At 37.9% G+C, this 25864-nt stretch overlaps 1 protein-coding gene across 8 annotated transcripts in view; it reads left to right on the top strand.

The window, feature by feature from the left end:
• The window catches only part of epb41l2 (erythrocyte membrane protein band 4.1 like 2), a 165390-nt gene extending 139978 nt beyond the window's left edge, over positions 1-25412 (top strand). For 2 of the 8 annotated variants that reach the window (XM_078212856.1, XM_078212855.1), the window contains exons 12-19: positions 315-487; positions 1252-1448; positions 10515-11036; positions 11559-11687; positions 12806-12904; positions 14028-14108; positions 19481-19594; positions 24280-25412. In XM_078212856.1, coding sequence (XP_078068982.1) covers positions 315-487; positions 1252-1448; positions 10515-11036; positions 11559-11687; positions 12806-12904; positions 14028-14108; positions 19481-19588 — 1309 coding nt within the window. In that variant the 3' untranslated portion in view covers positions 19589-19594; positions 24280-25412. Of the gene's footprint in view, positions 1-314; positions 488-1251; positions 1449-6172; positions 6236-7143; positions 7291-9825; positions 9994-10310; positions 10365-10514; positions 11037-11558; positions 11688-12805; positions 12905-14027; positions 14109-19480; positions 19595-24279 lie in introns of all 8 variants that reach the window. The other 6 variants (XM_078212852.1, XM_078212857.1, XM_078212853.1 and 3 more) reach the window with 6 other exon arrangements.
• The last annotated feature ends 452 nt before the right edge of the window (positions 25413-25864 follow it).

Raw genomic sequence — 25864 nt, 5'->3', positions numbered from 1 at the left:
AAAATTGGTGAGAGTCGTAGGAAACGTGCTGAATTTCCTTGGCCTCCTGAGAAAGTTGATGGGCTTTCTTAACTACAGTGCGGTGCGGAGGGACCAGGACAGGTTGTTGGTGATCTGGACACCGAGAAACTTGAAGCTTTTTGACCATTTCCACTTCATCCCCATTCCATCTAAATATTTCCAGGATCTCAGAACAATATAGTTTGATGGTTATTTTCTAAGTTTGAGCCAATACATAACATTGTAAATCGTGTATAAACATTGGAAAGCATTTAATTTTGAATTTGTGAAACACTTAAAATCATTAATTGCAGATTGCTGTCCCCTGAACAAACGCCAAAAAGCAAGTTCCTGACTTTGGGGTCAAAGTTCCGATACAGTGGACGTACCCAGGCTCAAACACGGGAGGCCAGCACACTCATAGATAGACCTGCACCATATTTTGAGCGTACTTCGAGTAAGCGGATGTCCAGAAGTCTTGATGGAGGTAGGTGGGTGATTAATTTCAATAAGTTGTCGGGCTCTAATCCGCCCTTGGAAGAAAAGTCTAGAGAAATTTATTTGATAGATAATCTCCTCCAATGTCCCTATCATAAAAAATAATTTTGGGTTTAAAAAATTACCTGCTATTTTCAGTTAGTTTTTCGCCAGGACATATGCGATTAAGTCACATATGGTCGTTACTTTGGATCAAGCTGATCTGTAGCAGACTGTCCCTCTAAAACACTATTGATGGAGCATGCAATTTTCCAAGATTTTCCAAGCATCCAAGACAGACTTTTTTTCTCAGTTATGAGAGTTATGAATCTTTGTCCTAATTTGTTATTAACATAGTCCGATGTCTGTGTGTGACATCTTCATTGGGAGCAATGAGTACAGGAAAATCAGTTGAGGAAGACTGTACTTTGATATGGGGGAACTGTCCATCTTCCTCACCAATTTTCCTCCGTGACATATCAAGATAATGCAATACGCATTGACCTACGTCTAGAATAAATCTACCCTGATGTTGGAAACATTCATTTCTTAGCACTGACTTTTTTTACCTTTAGAGATGGATAAGTATATATAGCAGATATATATTTGTTGTGTCTTCTGAACATGTAGTACACAAAATATTATAGGTATCTCCATTAATGAGAAACAGTATGGGAATTGAACTAACGCCATTGGTGTCATTTTGCATCACACTCGAGCCAACTGAACTGCTGGTGACAAATATAAGCAAAAAAAGTTTATTTTCTCTGACAGCCCCAATGGATGACAGTGATGAAGTGGGCCTGCTGCATGATTCATCTTCTGTAGGTGTTTCTCAGAGTTCAACGGCAGATGTTACTGCTGCAACAGTTGATGGTGTTAAAGTAGAAGGAACAGGTGAAAAAACAGAAGGAAAATACAAAACCACTCCTTCAAAAGTCTCACAGCTGGAAATGCCTGTGGAAACTAAGGTATTATGCATTTTTACTAAAAAAAAAGTTACTGCTTTGATTAGTCAATAATTAATGCATACTCGTTTTTCATCTTGCCAAGCGCACAATAGTGACTTGTGATAAATAAAATGCTAATGGTGTAGAACTATTTTTTCCCCTCCATCTATCAGATGGTGTAAAGCTGGCATGACATGATATTTCATCAAGTATTTCTTAGAGAAGTGGTGGAAAAGTAAAATCTGCTATGTGGGATACGTTTTATGGGATGGATCGGCCTTCACTGTCAATCATTGTAGCTTTCACCATGGTTTAACTAACTGAATTCTTTTAAATTTCCTATGAAGATGAAATTGATTATGTTGTACGAATTAATTCTTGGGGCAGGGGAGCTTGATGAAAAGAGATTGCATGCTGTGGAAGAAATTCAATTCAGAAGTGTTCTCTGGCTTGGAGGGGGAAGAGAAGGGTTGTGCGGAGAAAATTGCAAAATGAATTATTTCTCAGTAGTAGTTAAGAGCATTTGTTTCCTCATTCATATTACATAGATGAAGGGAAGTGTTCTTTCTCCCCTTAAGTTTTGTTCTATTCTTGCAACCACTTATTTCAACAAAAGAGGTAGCGAAATTAATGATGAAGGATATGAACAAATGAGAAAAGATCAGATGGAGTAGAAAAATACTGGAAAAACGGAGATGCTTTCAAACTTGTTAAAACTAGAAAGCAGCCTTTTTCAGATGGATTGACTTTTCCAGTTCAACATCAATCTAACTTTAGGAAAAGCAAATAATCGATTGAAGTCAAAATTATTAAGGATGAATGCAAGTGTTGGAAACGATATTTTAGGAGAGATTTTCCTGTTTCAGTGCCTCGGTGTGTTCAATCGGCTGGGTGCAGCAAATATTGGAAAATTGGGCAGTCTGAGCACAAACTTATGAAGGAGCCAACAAAATATTTCTCCATTAAATTTAATGACACATAAGTCAGTTGTATGCTCTCATTTGCTTAATGTTTAAATATTTATTGCATTTAGGTAATCTTGGTTGTAGACCCAGACCCAGGAAAATCTCCCCTAATATTTGTGAAGTAGCTAAACTGTTTTGCATTATACTTCAAGTGCCATTGTTAAATGTGTTGTATTCTAAATAGCTAAAGTTAACATAATATAGGAATGTAACAGGACCATGACTTAAAATGTAGCTAAATCCTTTGCAGAAAAAGAATTGAACAGGTTTATTCTTGAGAAACTGTTTTCTTGCACTTTGAATTTTAAGTTAAATAAACGTATGGTTGGGAGGAAAAGTTTGGTAGTAACCAAGCTAAAGTTTAATTATTGTGCAAAAGATGTACTGTGCTTGCTTGTTTTTCCTGCGTTGTGTTTACCCTATCCATCTTGCAAAGGCTAAAGTTGTCTGCCTCCATTTGTTTGAACTTGTAGCATTTCCTGAGTGACTTTCTGACTAATATTGTTTTTCTTTTCTTTTTTTTGTTTCCTTTCTGTCCTCTCTATACTTTCTGAAACATACATGTCTACTGGGTTTAATTTAGTTCCATAACACACATCCCCCATCTCCTACCTATTCCAGCTATTCCCTTCCTCTTAACCTCTTTCCTATTCCTGAGACAGATTTTCTCTCTGACATTTCAGAGGATAGTGCACTTTCGACTTGTGAATTAGACAAAGAATGTATGTTCGAGTCTATTTCTTCCAGTCATAGTCTACATGTAACAATACCAGAGCATAACGCAGTATTATTAACTAATCCTCATCATCCTGATCCTGCTCAGTGTCATAATCTTATACCACAGGATCTGAAGGAAATAAAAATTGATTCTAATCCTGTAAGAAAGACATTGGCCCTTGCATTTCTAAATCTATACAAATGCTTTCCTCCCAATTTCCCTTCTTTGCTTGATGAGGATGGTTACATCAGCTTTCCCAGCCTTCCTGATGACTGTTCAGCTTTGATTCCACCATGTTTTCAAAAATACATTCCTATTACATCTCCATCCCTTATTCCTTCCATCATTGTCATCTTTGTGCTGCTTTTGTCTGCATCCCAGTCTGTTCCTTTCTCACTCACCCTTTCTCTTCCTCTTGCTCTGTCTCTCTGCTACCTGGAGCCTAAGGCGACCACATTATACGCCTCTTATGACAATGACCTGAATGAGAAAGCAGAGGAAGAGGAGGTGTGTAAATTTGTCGCTTAATGTGTGGCATTTGGAAATAGTTTTTTTGTAATAGAAAGTTATAAAACGATTAGAGATGTTTTTTTTTTGGGGGGGGGGACAGAGAAAGAGTAAGATTATTTTGACTAATGTTGACTTTTGCACTGTTTTATCTGAAACTGCAGCCAACTTCTGTCTGTCCTATTCTTTGCAAATTTCTCTTCTAATATTGTAGCATTTCAACACAGCATTTTGTATACGATTTCTTGTAAGGCGAGAAGCGGGGGATCTTCAAACCCAATGTTGAACCATGTGACCTATAATTATTTTCCATTTACTTGCTCCCAAACCACACTTGATTAGATGCGTTTCACTCACTGAAATTTCATTGTCAGTACCTTTCTTAAAAAAAAATGGAAGTTTAATGCAAACTCTATTGCAAGTATTTACTTTTTGGGGAACTGACTTTGCAGCAGCCGTAAGGCAGGTGGCACTGTTTCACTTCAAAATAGAAAAGATTGTATTGACAATCACAGCTGCATGCTTTATAGTCATTCCTCATTTTCCACCCTCCCTTCTCCACTCAACTTCCAACAGTTTTTGCTGCAACCAACCAGATTGACCAAAATGGGCTTTTAGGATCTCACTTATTCCTAATGAAGACATGATAAAACTAGTTTAGATGTTCCACACCTATCTCTGAACAAAGTGCTGTCATAACAAACAATCACCTTCAAAAATGAATGCCCTTGGCCCTCATTTTCCCTCAAAAAGTAGGTACCAAATACTTAGTTGGCAAAGAGGTACACTTTTCACTGGTCATTGCAGGATATTTGTGAGACTGCACCTGGAGTAATGTAGACAGTTGTTGTCTAATTTCTTAATGAAGGATATACACATTGGAGGCATTTCAGAGAAGGTTCGCTATGCTGACTCCTGGGATGCAGAGGTTGTTATCTGAGGAAAGGTTAGGCAGTTTGGGCCAAAACCCAACGGAGTTTAGAAGAAAATGAGAGGTGATCTTATTTTTATTCTTTCATGGGATGTGGATGCCGCTGGTTGGGACAGCATTTGTTGCCCACTCTAATTTACCATAAACTGAGTGGCTTGCTAGGCCATTTTAGAGGACAGTTAAGAGTCAACCACATTGCTGAGGGTCTGGAGTCACATGTAGGGCATGCTGGGTAAGGATGGCAAATTTCCTTTCCTAAAGGGCTTTAGTGAACCAGATGGGTTTTTACAGCAATTGGTGATAGTTTCATGGTCACTAATATTGAATGAAGCATATAAAATTGAGAGTGGGTTTGTCAGGAAGATGCTTGAGAGAATGTTTCTCCTCAGAGGGTAAGCAAGAATTGCGGGGGGTGGCCCAATTGTTTTTTAAAAAAAAGGCATCTCCCATTTAAGACTGAGATAAAGAGGAATTTCTTTTCTGAGCATCGTTAGTCTTAGCAATTCTCTTCCGCAGAGAGCTTTCAAGACTGGATCATTGAATATATTCAAGGCTGAGTTGGGCAGATCTTTGACAAATGAGTCAATAGTTATGGGTAACAAATGGGAAAGTGGAGTTAAGACCACAAGAAGATCAGCCATGATTTTATTGAATGTTTGAACAGGCTCAGTAGGCTGAATGGCTTACTGCTGCTATTTCTTACAATCTTGCGTTTTTAATAGATAAGATATAAACACAAAAGTATTCTGAGCCAGAGGGTTGGATTTTCCCCTGGGCATCGGGATGTCTGGTCCCGAGCTAGCACTTGCTGGCTTTAAGACCAGTGTCACAATCTTTCAAAAGGCAGCCTCCAAGTTGGCTGCCTCCGAGCTCAATGTGAACTCCTGCTAATCAGAGGATCGGAAGCTCTGAAGTTTCAACAACCCTACCAGGTAAAGGGAGCACTGCCAAGGCAGGTTGAGAATGTGAGGAGGACTCAAAATGAAGGTGCCTGTGGAGGCAATAAGGTAAGTAAACATATTCAGAGGGGTGAAGTCGTTTAGACTCTTGAAGCAAAGGGGAAACCCCCTCCAGGTAGATTATTGGCTGCAAAATCACCCCAAGTTGGGGCCGCAACTATGTTAGTTAACTCCTGCCTCTGAGTAGCGGACAGCCAATCTGCTTTCCAGATGTTATGTGGAAGGTTCCCTGGCAGTGGGAATGTCGGGGAGCTGTCACTCTTGTCTTCCTCATATTTCCCTGACACAGAGACAGTTGAAATATACAAACTGGTTTAAAAAAGTTATTTGCATCTCGTTGTGATTTTTTTTTTCGGACTAGTTTTTCAAAATAGCAAAGAAATAATATTTTCTTTTGCAATTTGTTGGATGCACTCAGTTAGAACAGGAGGAAGAAGCGCTGCAGCAGCAAAAGGTTAATGCAACTTAACTTGCATTCTTTCCCATTTCCCGTTAAGTTTTGAATGTTTTAAGTTATCACGTGGGATGTGGTTGTGTACTTTTTTTTTCAATCTTTGATGATATTTTTTTAATTTCCACTTTGTTTTGGTGCCTGCATGTTCCATATGATTTTATTTATTTTTATGTTGGAATTTTCTTCCTTTTTCTTTCTCCCAATTTCACAGAATAAGTCATTGAGCATAGAAGGAGAAAATATTTATATCAGACATAGCAATTTAATGTTGGAGGTTTGTATAAAATCTCAGTACATGGATGGGCTGATGTTTTGCGCTGAATGAATTTTCACTAGCAGGCTGTTACCATGGATTTTGCATGCAATGCATGAGAATGAAAGTCATTTGAATGCACGCTACACTTCCCCAAGTCATAGTTTTCAAATCCTGTGCTATGGTGGATTAGCTTGGAATATTAGCATGCAATATAATCTGTGTGCCAGGTAGAAACACAAGTATTTTAATTTCAATTATATAAAGATGAATGGGCACATTTACTAACCAGGATTACTGCAGACAAGTAACTGGGCTAATTGACTGTTTACATATAATCTTGTGATTTTTATCAAATATTTATAATATGTACTAAAATCAAACAGACCACTCCAGGTTTCATACTAAGTTGCAATTACATATGCCTTGTCTCACTGAATATCTAATTCTAGATCTTAAAAAACCCCCGATTATTTACAATTTTTAAATCAAACTTATGCCAACTGTGTTTTCGATCTAAATACTAAAATTTATAGCAAGTACAAGAAGCCTATTTCAACCAATTATGATTGCCCTTTAACTATGATAGACACATCTGAAATGACCTCTGCTTCAGCAGGTTAATATTAAATTATGCTAGATAATAAATGTTCCAAGTTATTAATGCAGTTATGGCACTGTCCAAATTTTAGAACTGGAAGATTTGTATCAGGAGGCAAGTAATGGCTGGTATTGAAACTGGGCTTATCCAAGTAAATTCTAAACAATTGAGGTTTTCAAAAAATAAACAAACCAGTAGCTACTTACTGAACTCGATAAAGAACCAGTTTTCAGTGAGCCTTGGCATTTCCGTGCGTTGCTGATTTTTTGACTAATTTAGATTTGATCTATTGTGTCTCATTCTAATTGTGTACATGTGCGGAAATTAGGACCTTGATAAGACCCAGGAGGATCTATTGAAACATCAAGCTAGCATTAGCGAGCTAAAACGCAGTTTCATGGAATCCACACCTGAACCACGTCCAAATGAATGGGAAAATCGATTGACCAAACCCTTATCACTGGAAACAGAAGGGGTATGTGTCAGCAGAATCTCAGGTTATAATTGAAGGCTCGATCCAACTTGATGGATGTTTGTGTTTGTGTGGTTTGCAGTGCTTTCGCACATGTTAGAAAAATATTTGCATTGCTAATTTGGATAAGCATCTTTGTGTTTGAGTGTTTTAACAAGTTAAAATATTGCCAACTTATCAATCATTTCTAATTTATTCATCCTATTACATAATTGCATTATTCACTATAGTAACCCAAATTATTACTTCCAGCTCACTCCTTTTAACTATTAGTATACACATATGAGAAACTCCTATACCAATTAATGTTGATGTTTTTAATTTAAAATTTAATTTGGAAACATATTAATCAGAATTACAGAGTACAATATTGTGGCCTTCAATCACTCATCTGCAAACTTTCCATCTGGGAACTTTGCATTGTGCCTTAAAGTGTTGAGTTTACATTCAGCATTATTGATTCTGTAACATTTTTCATATTGAAACCATATTTTCTTCACTGGTGAAGATTTTCAAATTGAAATCAAAATTTAGAACCTTTTCTATAACTGTAATTGATGTGTTTACAGTCTTTAAGAATTTTCAACTGGTATGAAATTAATTTTAGAATAAAGATTTTGTAATGGCAAGATTTAGGACCTGGGGTTTTTGCGTACTTTTCATGCGGATAGCTTACTTTGGTGAAATCAAATCAATTGGTGTGAGGGGTCACACAATTTTAAAAGTAAGCAAGTTGCACCCATAATTACATCCAAACCTAGCCAGTCCTCACCCACAATCTGGCCACACCCCAGGTTGGAAAGGTGAGCTCCTGTCTATTGCACTAGTTTGGGGGTTCACATTGTGCTGAAATTCTCTTGGAGTATGGGCACCTCAAGTCATAGAAACTCGACATTAGTCATCTCACCAGCAGTCAGTGGAAGCCATGAGCCTATCCACCGCTGTTACAGAAATCATCTTGATTGAATAATTCATTTGCAGGATTTACAGTTAATTGTATTGTTTGATTACGCTGCTTCACGAGAGATTTTAGATTTTGGCTCTTGCTAATTAATGCAGGAAACTTGGGCGCAGTTTCACTTTGTCAAAGCTAATAGTGTCAGTTGCAGTTTAGGTGGAACTTTCTGGTTCCATCCTTAGCAGCAATTCCAGGCCAATAAGATGCTCTGTTGCATGTATTTCCGGGTGTTTTTTTTAAAAAGTACCATTATTATCAACTCTTTGGTAAAACTTGTACATTTGTGTTTGTTTCTTGTTGTAAGTCTGTGTGACCTGTTCCTCTGTTACCATTTGTTGGTGTATTGTTTATATGTTTGTTTCCATTTCCACAACAGAAAAGCATTTTGTGCTCATCAAGGCAAAGAACGTTAGTACTTGGCAATCAAGCACTTCTCATTTGAATCACCCATTATTGCCACCAAGCAACTGCTAATTCAGGAGTAGTAAATAGCTGCAGAACAAAGTTCTCTTACCTTTTCCCAGTCCTGAATCAGTACTCTCTATTGCCCTTCTGTACTATTTCCTTTTTCCACGTAAACCATCCTTATGACTTCACTGATATTGGGAGTGTCATATTATGGGATGAAGCTGACTAAGAACTAGATTATGATTTTCCAAAGTTGTTTAATGTATGATGCCAGCAAAAGAGGGATCCTCCATTCCATTAGTCTGAGTAGGATTCGAACTTCAGATACCCGAGATCAAAAGGATATTCTGCTAACACCTTGCACAATCCAGGGCCAACAAGCAAATCTTAAACCTGTTCCATTTGCTTCGTCAGGTCTAAACTTTTCTGTTCTTTCTGGTAATTGTGTTCTGTTCAATTTTTTTTTTAGATGACAGATTTTGATTTTCTTCTTTTCCACTTCTGTGATTTTGTTGTCTTGGAAAGATCTTGATCAAGATGTTGCAATGGCAATTATAGTATTTTGTTTTAACCTGGCATTTATTATTAGGCTCGCCAGAATAACAACATAATTACAACATGCAAAGAATTTTAATCATTCTATAGCACAGCATAAAGTTGTTTGAAGATTTCCTCGGTTACATATTCCAAGCAAAATTATAAACTCGTTGTTTTACAAAAAGTTGATAATTTTGCTTGGAACCTAGACAATTTCCAACACACCTGTGGGAACACATATTAAGTGAGGTAAACTGCAAATGTTAAATTCCATATTGTGGGGACATGAATGTTCAATAGGAATTCTATGAATTCTAAGGCACGTAAGACCACTCATAATTCTGAAATTCCATTATACGATTTGAGGATTTGCTATTTTGAAAATATAGTCAGACAGAATAGATATGTTGCCTTAAAACTGATTGCTTAAACATTTAGAAATGTTTGTGGACATTAAGAGGTGCTGTATGTTTATGCTTTGTAAGACCTGCTTGTCGTGGCATGTTTTGTTACTTAACAGGCAAAAATATATAGATATGTGATATGGTGTAACTTCTCTCTCACTTTGTTTTTCTTCTGTAAGACTGTGTTTGTTATCTTTGTTAATCTTTATTCTCAATTTTCTAACTGCGTAGAGCTTAGAAGAGGAGATAACATCGCTATTACTTAGTAAAGAGAGCTTCTCAACAGGCTTGGTGGCCTCCTTCTCGTCTGCTATTTCTCAGGCATCAGAGGGTGCTGGGTTGAAAGAAAAAGCTGCTGCTGAATCAGTTTCTCTCATTTGCTCCAAGCAGTTGTCTGAGGTGCTTTTAGAATGGAATTTGATTGGTAGTTATAAAAGTCACAGTATGTCTGACATGCTGCTATGATTTTTCTGTTTTGTCCTGGTCTTTATTTGTACATCCTCATGTATTTTTACACATTTTTAAATTGTTCATTTTTTATGTTCCTTGTAGCTCCACAGTAACCTTTCATAATTTGTTAATATATATATATATATTTATAAATGGGGGATACTTTGCAGCAATATCATCTGTCATGGTTGATTTTTTTTTTCCTCCATCAATCAGTGGTAAAGAATATTCACTACATGTTGTTGTGGCTGCTTAATGTTCTCCAGGATCTTGCTTCAAGGACAGAGGGGCTTCCAGCAGGAGCCGGAGATGTTGCCAAGGTGGCCTTTATTCCATAATTCCACCAGACCATAGCCACTGTAACATCATTCATCATTTATTTTGTTTTTCGTGATTATCCTTTTATGTTTGCATGGTTATATGTCATGTTTCTTCCCTCATCCCTTTTTTTCATTCATTTCCTTGTGTAGAGCTCAGATGAAAAACAGAAATCCGAGATGGAGGAGCAGGCAGAGGTTCTAGTAGAAGAAACAATAGTGATTGAAGAGGTAAAGAGAGCACCCAGCCATTCAAAAGTAAAACCTGAAAGAGCTGTTGAAAGCAGCACAATTGTGCCCCCCTCTATGGTGCCAGCAAAAGAGGGTTATGCCTCATCCTCTGATAGCCATAGTGAGAGTGAGGAAGAGGCAGACTACCACCCACAGACCAAGGAAGGAGAAAATGTAAAGAGAGAAAAAAATGAATTTAAGACATTGGCTACAGTAGGAATGGAGTCCAATGTTTCGGTAACAGAAATTGAAAAAGTACTTTTTCCTGCTGTTGTGGTACATAAAATGCAGGATGTCCCAGAAGAAAATTTGCAAGAAGTGCAGAATGGAGAACTACAGGAAGCAAAGCACATGCAAGAGCAAGAAGACATCAAACCCAAGCTAAATGGAGATGTTTCGTATGTTGATAGTGATGCTGTGCCAGAAGTTATATGTTGTTCGGAGGTAAATGTTCACAGCAATTGAGTCAGAAGTAAATGTTAGTATTGCAGGAGTTCTCCCCCGTGCCTACTCCCTCTTTCCTGGTCTATCATGGGTTTTCTGGAGAAACTTCAATTCACTTGGATTTAATAAGTTTATTTTCTCTCTCTCTCTCTTCCCCCCCCCCCCCCCCCCCCCCCCCCGCCAAATACATAGAAATAGTTATCAACCACCTCTCTGCCTGCTTCAGTCTTGGTTTCTGGCTGTGTTGCTTGCACTGGAGGTCTGGGCAGCCACTTGTGATTTTTTTTTAAGTTCAATTAAATATAAAAGTTGAATATTTTTTGTCATGTGCTTTGTCATGCTATCTGTTTTAATTTAAACATCTTGAATTTTTTCATCAGCCCACTTATGATCTGAACCTTATTTTTTTATTTTATATTTATTCACTTTTGTTTTCTTGCTATTGGCTTTCAGTTGACATCTTTTTTCAGCTTATCCTTCAAAGTACATTTGGTTTTACTGACTTGAATTTCTTCTTAATAGCCTCCTGTGGTAAAGACAGAAATGGTGACGATCTCTGATACAGTGAGCCCTGACAAGACAGAAATTGCAACAAAAGAAGTTCCAATTGTTCAAACGGAGACTAAGACCATTACATATGAAGCTGCCCAGGTAAACTTGCCTTCCCAACAAAAGTGGTGAAGTTAGATATGTCATCATCATTGCCTTGCATTGAGGATTACAAATGTGTGTACACCATGAAAATTGTAGCTTTTACATTGGTTGTTTTATATACTATATTCTTTCCAAATGTTCCTTCCATAGTTTATACTTGTAAAACATTTTTGTTAAATTATAGATTTTTGAAAGATTAAGAAATTTAAATTTGCAAATGTATTTTAAAGCTGCAAGTTCCTATTTATTATTTAAAAATATTAATCAATTCCTCCAAATGCTTCTCACTAGTGTTGATTCTTATATGTGTGTTGAAATTCATTCTTTCCTACTGAGGCAAATATGGGTGATCTTTGGCCACCTATATTTTTGGCTGACATGCAGGGAGAGAGATCTGGGTAATGACAAACTCTCCTAATAGTCATGTCGTCACCATTTGACTGTTCAGATATACAAGGTGTGATTTGCTGCTAGTTTATTGCTTTACTTAGATTTTTGCCCATATGTGTAACTCCTTCAGTTCAAGGTGGGGTTTCAGAATTTGATCTGCGTCCTTCACACTGAACCTATAAAGTTGTATTACTGCGTAGTGAATTTTAACACAAAATGCAATGCTGTTGTATGCTTTCCATTGTAGCTAAGCAACCTGCCATAGCAAAGTCAGTGTACTGTTAAACTTTTCAAGCAGTACAGTTGAGTAACTGATATTTGAAACATGTTTGTTTTCCAGAGTTTAAATAGTCAACCATTTTTATAATCAATTTTCCTAAACACCCTTTGATAAATCAGGGGCAGGCTATTTGGTCTATTAATATATGCATTGATTTTATCTCCCTTTGCAGTGTTATTTACTTGCTCAATATCCTGGAGGTCAACCAGATGTTAATAGTGTGAAGACAATTTTAGTTGATTACTTCTGTAATTGTTTAGCTTCATCAAGGCATTAGGTGAAAATATTCACCTTGGTGTGGTGCTTAAGCAAAAATCTTCACCAAATGTGTAAGCTATTGCAGTTTTATTTTGAAATGGCACTTTGATGAAACTGATTTATTCATGTAGTTGGATATTCTATTTATTCAGTTGTATTATCTTTTCTCATTTTATTGTATTTCAAGGGTGATGGCAGTGGAGACAGTGATCCTGGTGTTCTGATGAGTGCTCAGACTATAACTTCTGAATCTATTTGTACAACAATGACGACCCAGATTACAAAGGTGTGCAATAGGTGGTGGGCAATCACATCATTGTGTGGCCTGTATAATGAAATAAGCATAGTTTTCTTTGCATGCTATCGTTGAATTTTTCGACTGAATTTAAGTTCCTTTTTCTTTATCCTGCTAACAAAGTGCAGTGCTGAAATTTAGTGATGACATTCACTGATTCTCTAGTCATTTAACTCCTGCATTCAACTAAAGAACAAAGAACAAACAAAGAACAATACAGCACAGGAACAGGCCCTTCGGCCCTCCAAGCCCGCGCCGCCCCCCGGTCCAGGATTGAATCCTGAATCCAGGATCCCCGCCCAATTTTCCAGCCTATCTTCATACCAATATCCTATCCACCGAGCTGTCCCTCACAGCTACGATGCTTTGTTCATCACAACCTATTAACTCACCCCCACCCCCCCATTCCAGACCATGTGATCTCCAGGGAGAGGCGAAAAACCAGAGTGAAAACCCCAGGGCCAATATGGGGAAAAAAAAAAATCTGGGAAATTCCTCTCCGACCCCCTGAGGCGATCGAAACGAGTCCAGGAGATCACACTGGCCCTGATCGGAAAATGCTTCCCAACCCTAGTCATTTCCACTTCCACGAACACCATATGAATTCCCTGCCCCAGAGACAGGTTCCCAGAACTGATGCCTCTCGGCCCTAGTCCCCTCGTGTCCCCCTCCTGGCCCCAGACCCATGCTCAATTGCCCCTTGGGATCCCAAGATGTGTAGGTTAGATGGATTAGCCATGATAAAATTGTGGGGTTACAGAGATAGGGCAGGAGAGAGGGCCTGAGTAAGATACTCCGTCAGAGAGTTGGTGCAGACTCGATCGGCTGAATGCCCTCTTCTGCATTGTAGGAATTCAATGAATCAAAGTTACTTTCCCTGTTTAAGCTGGTCGCCAAACTCCTGTTGGTGGCGTTGCACCAAATGGTTTCATTATTTTTGTAAGTTCCAGTGGAAGGCCTGTGCCTGAATGTAATGAATGGCTAGTGCTGTTTGTTTACTGAGAGAAAAATCCAGCCAAATAAACTAGCTACAAAAGTGTGACCGAAAAGATTGACTTTGCCGGATTTGATCATGAAAGAAAATCAATGGCTGACTTACTTCACTTTTCCTCAGACTGTTAAAGGTGGCGTTTCTGAAACCAGAATTGAAAAACGAATTGTAATCACAGGGGATACAGACATTGATCATGATCAGGTCAGTTTTTTTTAAAGCTTATTTGATATGTTATCTTGTGGAGTTTCAAATATTTCTGATGTAACCGAGCAGTGATTCAACAGAACTTTACAGTGGAAAGATATATGTGAATTTTGCATAAATAAATGTATGGAAGTGAATTGATGTTGACTGATTTTAATGCAGAATTTTGAGCTTTTGATGCTGCTTTCAAACTCTGCTGCATTTTAATTTTCTGCACTTCTAATCCTTCAAACATTTATCTAAAATATGAACAGCATTTTGTCTTTAAGCTATTTATCTGGCATTCTGACTTGCAGTCTTAGAAAGTAGGAGCATAAAATTGATTTTTATGTGAAGTATTTGAGTGAATTAAACAAGATATGCAATATCTTCTCTTCCAAAATCTTCATTTAAAGTTCATTGTAGGCTGTAAGTATTGAGAAGATCGGCCTCATTTTTCTATCATTCGAGTTGATAGAAATATTCATTGCCACAGAGTAAAAAGCAAAGTATTAGAGAGTGAACAAACCTGGAGCTCTATATGGCTACAGTCAGGACTATCCTTCCATGTATTCCACATAAACAACTTGGCCATGATACACACTTTAATGGCAGTAATGATTTTCCAATTTCTGTTCATAAGGATTTCTTGAAATTTGTATTTTTGTTAGCACCATCAGAAAAACACTGTGCAGCTTCAGTCATTTATTTTATATTAATTCATAGGATGTGAGCTGGGCCAGCATTTATTGTCCATCCTTAATTGCCTTTGAACTGAGTGGTTTGCTAGGCTATTTCAGAGGGCATTTAAGGGTCAACCACATTGCTGTGAATCTGGAGTCACATGTTGGAGTCAATTTCCTTCCCTAAAGGACATTAGTGAACCAAACGAGTTTTTTATGACAATTGGGAATCAGACTTTTTAATTATAGATTTTTATGGAATTCAAATTCCACCAGCTGACGGGTTCAGGTTCCCAGAGCATTACCCTGGGTCTCTGGATCACTAGTCCAATGACAATACTACTACTACACTCCCTCCCCCACTGTTAGTACTGTTGCACTAAAAGTTCATTTTTAAAAAAGCAATTTTTTGGTGGCTTTGATGTCATGAAGAAGATCAGTGTTTTCTAGAACTAATCAGACTTAATTGGGCAATATTGAGAGGTTGCTCATGCATTCATTTAAAGCCTTCACAGATCAATTTACACCAAAATGCTATGCTGTTGCTTTGCCTCTTCATGTAAACTTGCAACGTTTTTGTTGCACAAGTCCTACAAAGAACTAGCTGTTCATCAAGCTGAATAATTTATTTATTTAGTTCTTCTAAAGCTTAAGTTGTACGTTTTTCGGGTAGTGCTTTTTTCTCATTGCTCTCATTTGGGAGGAAGAAATACTTTTCGAATAATACTGTGGGAGATCAGAGTTCAATCTGTAGAAGTGTGAGGTGATCCACTTTCTATAGGGAAAAATAAATAATGTTTTCTTATGGTGAGAAACTAGAAACTGTGGAAGAATGAAAATTGAGCTATACATGGACACAAATCACTAAAGGCTGGCAAATAGATGCAAAAGAAATCCATAAAGGGTAGCGGATATGAAACAGAGGCAGATAATTGGAGTTGAGGTACCGATAACCATAACTAATTGAATGATGAAACATTCTCAAGGGTCTGAATGGCCTACTGATATTCCTGTGATTATTCAAATGTTGCACAATATCTGCCCAGATACCTTGTTTTTGCTAATGAAAGTTCTGTTAAAACTTAAATTTGGTAAGTGAGATACTTAACCTGCGGGGAATATTGTGGTGATGTCCAGGAAAGGAATAGCTTTTAAAGTTTTTTTAAAAGTTTATTTATTAGTCGCAAGTAAGGCTTACATTACCGCTGCAATGACATTACTGTGAAATTCCCCTGGTCGCCACAGTCCGGCGCTTGCTTGGGTCAATGCACCTAACCAGCATGTCTTTCCGAATGTGGGAGGAAACCGGAGCACCCGGAGGAAACCCACGCAGACACAGGGAGAACATGCAAACTCCACACAGACAGTGACCCAAGCCGGGAGTCGAACACGGGTCCCTGGCACTGTGAAGCAGCAGTGCTAACCACTGTGCTACTAAGATTCCAGATGGCATGGGAATAACTGTCACAAGAATGAGAGTAATGTGGATGCAGCTGTCTTAACTTTGCATTGTTTCTGCACTGCCTGTTTGTAACCTAGATTTTTGCCTATTTTGAAAAGTTTTCACCAGAAAATTCAAAGGCTGTTTCTTTTTAATATTTATAGGGTGCTTTTTCATGATTGATATTTAATGCCAAATCTGTTCAGGGAAAAACACTGCTTTAAACAGTTTTGCTATTTTAAATTCACAATGCAAATTCATAACACACAGTAACATGTTCTTGATTTTTGAATTTCTGGTAGATTGCCATCACTCAGTCTAAGATTTGTATAGGTGTCAGAAAAATTCCCAAGTCAATGTCTCCTTTCTTAAGTATGTTGTTGAACTATTACAGCCATTTCTTAGTTTGTTTGGGCTGGTCAAGGTGCAAAGAAGTTCCTTGTGATGGGAGGATTACCGGCTTTTAAGATTTTCAATACGGTGCTTTATAGAGTCAGAGAAATGTTGCAGGAGAGCCAAGCAGTAGCATCCCTTTGTGACCTGAACAAGATATTTATGCCTTGCAGGCGTACTTCATTCTCTCACCTGGTGGACTGAGCATTCAGTTCAACAATTGATGAGCTGCTTTGTTTTACAATGAAGTAAACATGCAAAATAGCAGTTGATCATGCCATTTTCTTCTTCCATCAGCTCTCTAATATTGTCTAACTGACTAAAACTGCCCTCGCTTAGTTTCATTCCTACTTGTTCTGTTGCAACCAGAGAATCTCCTGCAATGACTTGCCTTCCTGACTCTTCACCCAAAGGATCGATCCTCAGCTCTTTTTAGTTGTGATTCAATTGGTAACAAGCTCGTCTCGGAATCATAAGGTTCCAGGTTCAGGTCCCATTCAATCTTAAGCACACAAATCAAGGCTGACACTCCAGTATGAAAGAGCTTACCATTGTGGAAATGTCTCTCGGTCGGGATATTAAACTGAAGCCCAATCTGCTTGCTCACCTGGACGTGAAAGGTCCCGTGACACTACTTCAAGGGGCTGTTGCCCTGTGGATCCAGAACTGGCTTGCCCAAAGGAGGCAGAGAGTGTGTATAGATGGGTCTTTTTCTAAATGGAGGTCGGTCACCAGTGGTGTGCCCCAGGGATCTGTTCTGGGACCCTTGCTGTTTGTCATTTTCATAAATGACCTGGATGAGGAAGCGGAGGGATGGGTTGGTAAGTTTGCCAATGACACGAAGGTTGGTGGGGTTGTGGATAGTCTGGAGGGATGTCAGAAGTTACAGAGCGACATAGATAGGATGCAAGACTGGGCGGAGAAGTGGCAGATGGACTTTAACCCAGATAAATGCGTAGTGGTCCATTTTGGTAGGTCAAATGGGATGAAGGAGTACAATATAAAGGGAAAGACTCTTAGTACTGTAGAGGATCAGAAGGACCTTGGGGTCCGGGTCCATAGGACTCTAAAATCGGCCCCACAGGTGGAGGAGGTGGTTAAGAAGGCGTATGGTGTGCTGGCCTTTATCAATCGAGGGATTGAGTTTAGGAGTCCGGGGATGATGATGTGGCTATATAAGACCCTCGTCAGACCCCACTTGGAGTACTGTGCTCAGTTCTGGTCGCCTCATTACAGGAAAGATGTGGAAAAGATTGAAAGGGTGCAGAGGCGATTTGCAAGGATGTTGCCTGGATTGAGTGGCATGCTCAGAGGATAGGCTGAGGGAACTCTGTCTTTTCTCCTTGGAGAGACGTAGGATGAGAGGAGACCTAATAGAGGTATATAAGATGTTGAGAGGCATAGATCGGGTGGACTCTGAGGCTTTTTCCCAGGGTGGAGATGGCTGCTACAAGAGGACACAGGTTTAAGGTGCTGGGGGGTAGGTACAGAGGAAATGTTAGGGGGAAGTTTTTCAGACAGAGGGTGGTGGGCGAGTGGAATCGGCTGCCGTCAGTGGTGGTGGAGGCAAACTCAATAGGGTCTTTTAAGAGACTCCTGGATGAGTACATGGGGCTTAATAGGATGGAGGGTTATAGGTAGGCCTAGAAGGTAGGGATATGTTCGGCACAACTTGTGGGGCCGAAGGGCCTGTTTTGTGCTGTAGTTATCTACGTTTCTATGTTTCTAAGTGCAGGGAAGCTATCCTTAACATCCTATCTATCTCTCAGTCAACGTCCCATAAGCCATCTGATCATCATCGCACTGCTGTTTGCAGGAATTAGCTGAGTGCAAATTAGTTGCCGTGTTTGCTACATTACAACGGTGACTACAGTTCAAAAAGTACTTCATTGCTCCAAAACACTTGGAGACATCTAGTAGTCGAGAAAAATGCTGTATGAATGATTCTTCCCATCTGCGTTCTGCCCTCTTTGAAATTATCTGAAAATGCTGCATGAGGTTCCACATGTATGCTGTCGATGCTCAGCCCTAATTTAACGCCACTTCTCCACTCCCTCTATTGTTAGACATATCCAACATCCCGTCCTGGATGAGCTGACATTTCCTCCAATTAAGCAGTGAAAAAGGAAAACCATTTTTCAGCCCCTGCAAAAACTCCATTCCTTTGCTGTCAATTTCAACACCATCCCATCTTCCTCCCCCGCCAATGTATCAGACTGAACTAACAAGTGCTATAAAAAAGAGAACATTCAACTGAACTGACCTCAAAGTTGGGCCCTGGGGATGCACTGTACTGCCTGGATCTTGCCCGCCCTGAATCAGAAGGTCAAGCGAGACAGGATCAAAGTAATTTGAGGCAAGAAACTAGAAGCAGAGTGGCAATCCGACTCTGCCACTCAGTGGAAGTTCAAGCCCAATATCTCTAAAATATAAGTCTAAGGAATTAGTTCAAAAGCCATTCAGTCCGAACCCCCTTGTTCTTGTTTCATAATATGGAACATTAACTTTAAATTAGCTTGTCGTGACAGCCAATTTTGGACTAAGTGTGTGTGTGTATATTTTTCATGAAGTGTGGGGAGATCAGTTAAATATTCCATAAATGGTCAATGGACATGTTCTGAGAGAGGCAAGCACACAGCTTTTACATGGACCTTTTGGCAACCACTTCATTTGGAAATTTTGATTAGTTCATTCTCAGTAAATAAACGTTTTTCCTGATTTCAGAAGTTCTTTTATGCAAGATTAAATTGTATATTGATTTTCCATATAGATATTGTTAAATTTAATTTATTTAATTATGCCATTGTTTGTTGTGTATTTTGACTTGTATTTTTTTTCCCAATCCCATCATTATTGTTTGTAATTCTGGGTAGGCCTTGGCCCAGGCAATAAAAGAAGCCAAAGAGCAGCACCCAGACATGTCAGTCACCAGGGTAGTGGTACATAAAGAAACAGAACTCACTGAGGACGGGGAGGAATGAGTTAAGGTAAGGGAACACAGCATCTATTGAGGCAGAAAATTTAATACTTAATGAGAGCAGATATTATGTTATTTTCAACTCGCCATTTTTTTCAGCATGCTTTCTTTTTCTATGCAGGGAGAAATGCATGTTATGAACATGCATCAATCCTTAGTTGACAACTAAGCCAGCACTGCCTGCCTATGATTTCACTTTCTTTATATTTTATCTGATTAAAGTCAAAGTACTACAGTTGACCTCAATATGCTGCGAATGATCTAATATAAATGGTGTTAAACGATTGGTTGAACACAAGAATCAATAAGTCTTCAATAAATAGTTTGAAAGCAAACGTTTATTAGAGAAAGATTTGAAATTGGTTGTCAACAATTTGACCAACACAATTCCAGATATGTATTTTGATTGAAAAAAAAAAGAAAATTGCAAAAGTAGAACGATGCTAGTATAACCACAATTTTATCTTAAAATACTCTAACAACATTTTTTTAAAAAATCAAATTGTTTCAGCCCTTAGTCAGCCAAATCAATTACATTTAATGAATTAAGCCCATTGTCTTCACTTTTGGCTTGCATCCTGCAATAATTTGAATATTTCCCAGTTAAATCAGGAATACTGTAGTACGTGTTTCCAGAGTTTCATTTGTATTGTTTCATTTTAAGTTGCTCGATTTCTGTTTTTTGCAATGCAATTTTTTGTTTTGCTATAAATGTTGTATTTATTTCACTTGATTTGTTTGAACAGCATCAATCATTAGAAGTATGTTAAAAGTCATAGTTCAAACATGTAGGTTAATGGAATTCCAAGACGAAAGGTGCTGTGTCCCAGAATTTGAAAATGGTTGTGGTTGCAAGATGCAGAAATTTGCAATGGAGATTTCATGCTTTTTTTTCACAATGTTTCTTTCAAGAGTGCATTGATTATAGATGAGGCTATTGGCTGTGTTGACAATGTTCGCAAACTCAAAGTACTATTTTAAGAAGATTTGTTCTCCAGAAAACAATTGATGTGAGGCATCTGATTATATTGCAAAGGAATGGAGTATAGAGACAAAACTTATTTGCTAATGGGAGTAAGAAAAACTTATTGGCGTCACCTTGAGTTGAATTTAAGAACTCTTAACTGTCTAATCAGAGCCTCCTTAGTGGAACTGCTGATATTGAAACTCTTAACTGGAGCTGATTGAAGAGATAAGGATACAATAATGCACAAAAAAAATCACGAATACACAAAATGACATTGGCAGCACAATTTAAAAGAGAACTTTTGGAGGATGGGTGTATGAATTGCTTTCCCTGGTCCATAAGTACTGCTGCTCTACAATAATCAAAGCATGTGGATAAATGTGATTAACTTTACACCTAAGGATTTGGTTAAGTATACAGAGTATTCTGGAAAGCAAAGCAGTGCAAGTAGCTGGCGTGGTTCAGCAATGGGCATTTCGGGCTCGAATGCTTTCAGATTAGTTTGGTGGCGGGGGGAGAGTTGGGTATAACATTAAAAAGCTCCGTTGGGTTACTCCCAATGCTCTTTGTTGGTCCAGTTGGAGAGGAATGGATTTTATGCATTAATGAGAATTATTTCAGTTTTCCAGGATATTGGGATTTTTCTTACAGTGGAAGCCCATGTTCATGATTAGCTTTACCTAATCAAACTAGTCTCAGTATTCTGCAGGGAGAATAAGTAGAGGAACTGGGCTGGAATTAACCAAGAAAGGCAGAGAACTGGAGAAAATCCAAATAGCAAGCTCAAGAAAGGAATGTGTAGGAAAATGAACCATGGAGCAAATAAGAGAAATGAGGAAGAGGAATAGCGAAGGGCAGAATAAGAATTGTAAGATCTATTAGAAAACAAGTTGAAGTCACCTTGTTTTTCTGATACAATTCAAATTCTCAGTGATGCAAAGTAACTCATTTTCTGTGGGGAAAAGAATGGTTTAAAAAGTCCAAAAATGTGGCAATGTATAATTTTAATTGAAGACATTGTTTCTATTGGAGGCAGTGCTAGGTCTGTGTAACAGGGCAATATGATCTAAAGGTAGAACAGTTAGAAATTGTGGCCATAAGCTTATCAATTGCTTTCAATATGAATGTAAACAAAGTTATCGACTGGGAATTAATTAATTTCATTGGATTCATTGGAAAGGTACCCAGCCCATGTAATTGGTTGTGGAAAATGACAGTGAAACAGCAAGTGGGAATATCTAAACGTGTGGTGGGTAGGGTACAGATTAATTATATTCCAAGCTGAAGGAAAGTGGGTGTATCAAAGGTAGGAATAAAAAGGAGGTGGAACAAAAATAAAGTCTAAAAATGGCTTATGACAGTATAGAGGGAAATAATGTGTGTCCAGGTCAGGATGTTGTATGATTTTGTGGGGAACCTTGAGAGATAGTGGTGTTACTCATGCATCTGCTACCTTTGCTTCAAAGGCACAGGCTTAGGAAGTGCCATTCAATGTTTGTCTTGCTGCAATGCATCCCGTACATATGATGCACAAAAGTGCTGCTATGACAGCTATGCAGGAAGAGGGTGTTCAAGCTGATAAATGAGGTATGATTAAATGGATTACGTGGTCCTGAATAAATTGAGTTTGTTCAGTGTTGTAGTTGTACCAATCCCTCTCAGATTAACAAGGAGTATTCCATTATACTCCTTCCTGATCTGTCTTAAATGTTGGCAGGCTTTGAGGAGACAGGATGAGTTACCCACTGCAGAATTCCCAACCTCTGGACTGTTGCAGTAGCTACAGCATTTCTGTGATTAGTCCAGTTGTATTTTTAGATAATGGTAACCCTCAGGATGTTAATGTTGGGACATTCAGTAGCAGTGATGACATTGACTGTCATAGGGTGGTACTTACATTCTCTTTTGTTGGAGATGAGAATTTTCTGTCACTTGTGTTGTGCAAATATTACTTGCTAGCCCAAGCCTTGATGTTATTCAGGTCTTGCTGCAAGCAAGCATGAATTGACCTACTCTCCAGAATTGTGAATAGAACTGAAAACTGCAACTCTTAACAATTAGTTCAATTTCTGACCTTCTGGTGAAGAAAAGGTAATTGAAATAGCTGAAAATGATTGGGCCTTGAGCACAGACCTGAGTAACTCCTGAGTGATGCCCTGGGGTTGAGATGTTTGGCCTACAGTAACCATAACCATCTTCCTTTGCACTAGGTATGACTTGATCCCAATGATTTCAGTTTCACTTGAAGTCTTTGACCCCACAATTGGTCAAATGCTGTCTTGATGTCGAGGGGAGTCACTCTCACTTCATCCCTGGAGTTCAAAACTTGTGTTATTGTTTGGATAAACATTGTAATGACAGAATCCAAACTGAGTTCCTATGGCTTTTGCCACTTGATAGCACAGTTGATGACTTCTTCCATCCATTTGCTTGGAGAATTTTGGAGTAACCAAGCTTTGAAGTAACAAAGTCACAGTTGGGGATTTTGGCAGCTAATGGACTGAAATATATATGCTGAAGACACAATGGGGCTCAAAGCTTGGCTTGGGATTGAACAGGGTGCTGAGTTTTTGAACAGCCTCATTCAGTTTGAGCATGGGAATCAGTGAGCACTTTTGGTAGGAATCAAAGACAACAGCTTCAATGCTTTGAAACAAAAACAGAAAATGCTGGAAATACTCAGCAAGCCAGACAGCATTTAAAGAGAGGGAAAGAGTTGATGTTTAAACATTAATTCCATTTCTCTCTCCACAAATGCTGCCCTTGCTATGGAGTATTTCCAACATTTTCTGTTCTTTCAGCTTTTCAGCTTCTGTATGGTTTGCTGAAAGAAACTGTCTTTCCCCCATTAACTGGACGTCATAAAAGGAAAATTAACTTCTGCTTTTCTCAACAGATGTAGATATATTTCACTTATAGAAGAACAATTCTAAATCTTTCCTTGGCAAAGTGTCCTGATCAAACTAGATTAAAAATTGTCTGAAATGAATCCTTCACTGATTTTGGACTAAATATACATGTTATGCCTGAATCAACTCTGGACTTCATCCACGTAATATCTGCTCAAATCTCAATTTAGAATTAGTTAAAATGTGTCACAATGTACAGAGAAATTCCTAATATGCCATTTTAAAAATTGAGGCAAAACATAAAATTTTGTTTTTAAATCTGCCAATTTTGTATTTGGACAGAAAAATATGATATTCCCTGATCACCTTACACATGGAATATTGAGTTTACTACAAATGAAATTTAAGGTGAAAATGTTCAAACAGGAAGGAAAAACCAATGCTCTGGGCTTTTTGGATTAAAAGAATACTCTAAAGAAAGTGAAATGAAATTGTTCGTATAATGTATTATACCTGCCTACTATCAGTATTTTCTGATTTATCCTTTTTACATGATTCATTTGAAAATATTCGAGCATACAATCTTTTGGTGATTATGTTTTTAATTTTAAAGCAGCCATTACACATTTGGACAGTTGCAGCTTTTTGCTATTTCTGTTTATTGTATGATACAAGCATGCAGCACCAGGCTAAATGCTGACGGCAAATTCTTATAATACCCTGCTCTCCTAGCAGTAAAGCCCTTTACTTAAAAACTGTCAGATATCAGGAGCAAAACCATAAGTACAATTTAGTTGAACAATCTGTAATGTGAATATTAAGTTTTTATAGGTTATTTTAGATGTTACATTGCTAATCCGCTGTGCTCTTTACTTCCAGAAGTGAACACTACCTGAAACTAAATGAAGAATTTTCACCATTAGAGTGACCACTGCCATGAATAATAGAGAAAAGTTACCTCTGAGCATTGGCAAATAATACCCGGCATAGCAGTCGCACATAGTGTGAATATTTAAGATGCCAGAGGCCTGCAGAAAAGCATCATCGGAGTTAGATATTTAAAATCATTAGCCTGTAATTTGATCATTCACTTTTTACTAATGTGATGGCTTATTAACCTACCACTTCCATATACCAGTAGAATTTAATAACTGCAAGTAAATAATATGAAAAAGGCTACAAGTAGAATTCTCTTTAGACAAGTTTTGTACAGAATGTTGTGACTAATTTAGATACCTAACTGGCTCACTTTCAAAACCTGAATAAATATGTGTAAACCTTGTTGCAGAAACATATTTTTAGCATGATCAAGTAGTTACCAAATATTCTGGAAAATAAATATGGAAAGACTTTGTTGAACGTTTCCAGTGTCACTTCAAACTGTTAACATATCAATTTAAAATAATTACGTCTGTTTATAAAGAATCTCTTAGCCTACCTATTACTGCAGAAATTTAAAGGGGACCTAATACTCAGCAAACATCATTCCAATAAAAAAATTCACTAGTGCATTTACAATATAATATTTTTTTAAGTCATCCATAGAACTTGGAGATCCATATTGGAAAGGGGTAATTTTCTATTTACTTACCAGTTCTATAACATAACTTGGTAGGCAGCTTAAAGTTTAATACTTTTAAATCATATTTCCTCAAATGAAAAAAATCATTATATTGAATACATTTCTATAAATTCTTTTACATTCTGAATCTTGAGAAAAAACTTATGCTTCATAGTATAGCTGTTAATGGGCAAATTGTGTTGCATTTCTGATGGCTTTGTCTAATGTTCGAGGAAGATTTTGAAAAACAAATCTGTTTACTATTTGGCATTTTCTGTAGATAACATGGCAGAATCTTTAGCATTTGTTAAAACTCTATATCTTGATGACTCATTATGCTTTTGACCCTTGTAGGCAAACAAGCAAAATAATATTTTAGCAGCTTAAAAGTTGTGTTGATTGATATTCTTGCTCCATGTAATGCTGTTGAAAATAAATTCCACTTAAAATATATTGTTCTGACTGTCTTCTATTTCCCTATGTTTAGGTGATGCACGTGGCACTAATAATTTGAGGAATCTAAACTTATCACAGCTCATCGCAGGAGATCATTTCAATTACTTCAAATGCATTAAAGTGAATGTTACAAAAAAAGTTTAAAATTACTTTTTCAAAAAAAAAACAGTTTTGAATAGTTTCAGATGTGATTATTTGGCTCTTGATTTAGATTCCCGCTGTGTTCTGTGCACGCTTTAACCTAGCCGAAGCCAGTCTCTCCTAGGCTAACATGTTCTTCTTTCCCTTTTAATTGATCATGATGCAGTATGTTTTTGACCATTTTCACTATTCCTAATGTCACATTCAACCAGATGAATGTCAGCATCAATCAACTTGCATATTGTTACGATCAAGTTGAGGAGGGAGTTCCCCTGTTTTTCCCCCTCCTTTGTTTGACTGCAACTA

Source organism: Mustelus asterias, chromosome 5 (genome assembly GCF_964213995.1).
Source record: "Mustelus asterias chromosome 5, sMusAst1.hap1.1, whole genome shotgun sequence".
NCBI classification, from domain to species: Eukaryota; Metazoa; Chordata; class Chondrichthyes; order Carcharhiniformes; family Triakidae; genus Mustelus; species Mustelus asterias.
Note: the sequence above shows the minus strand (reverse complement) of the source record. Positions and strands in the feature narration are given on the sequence as shown.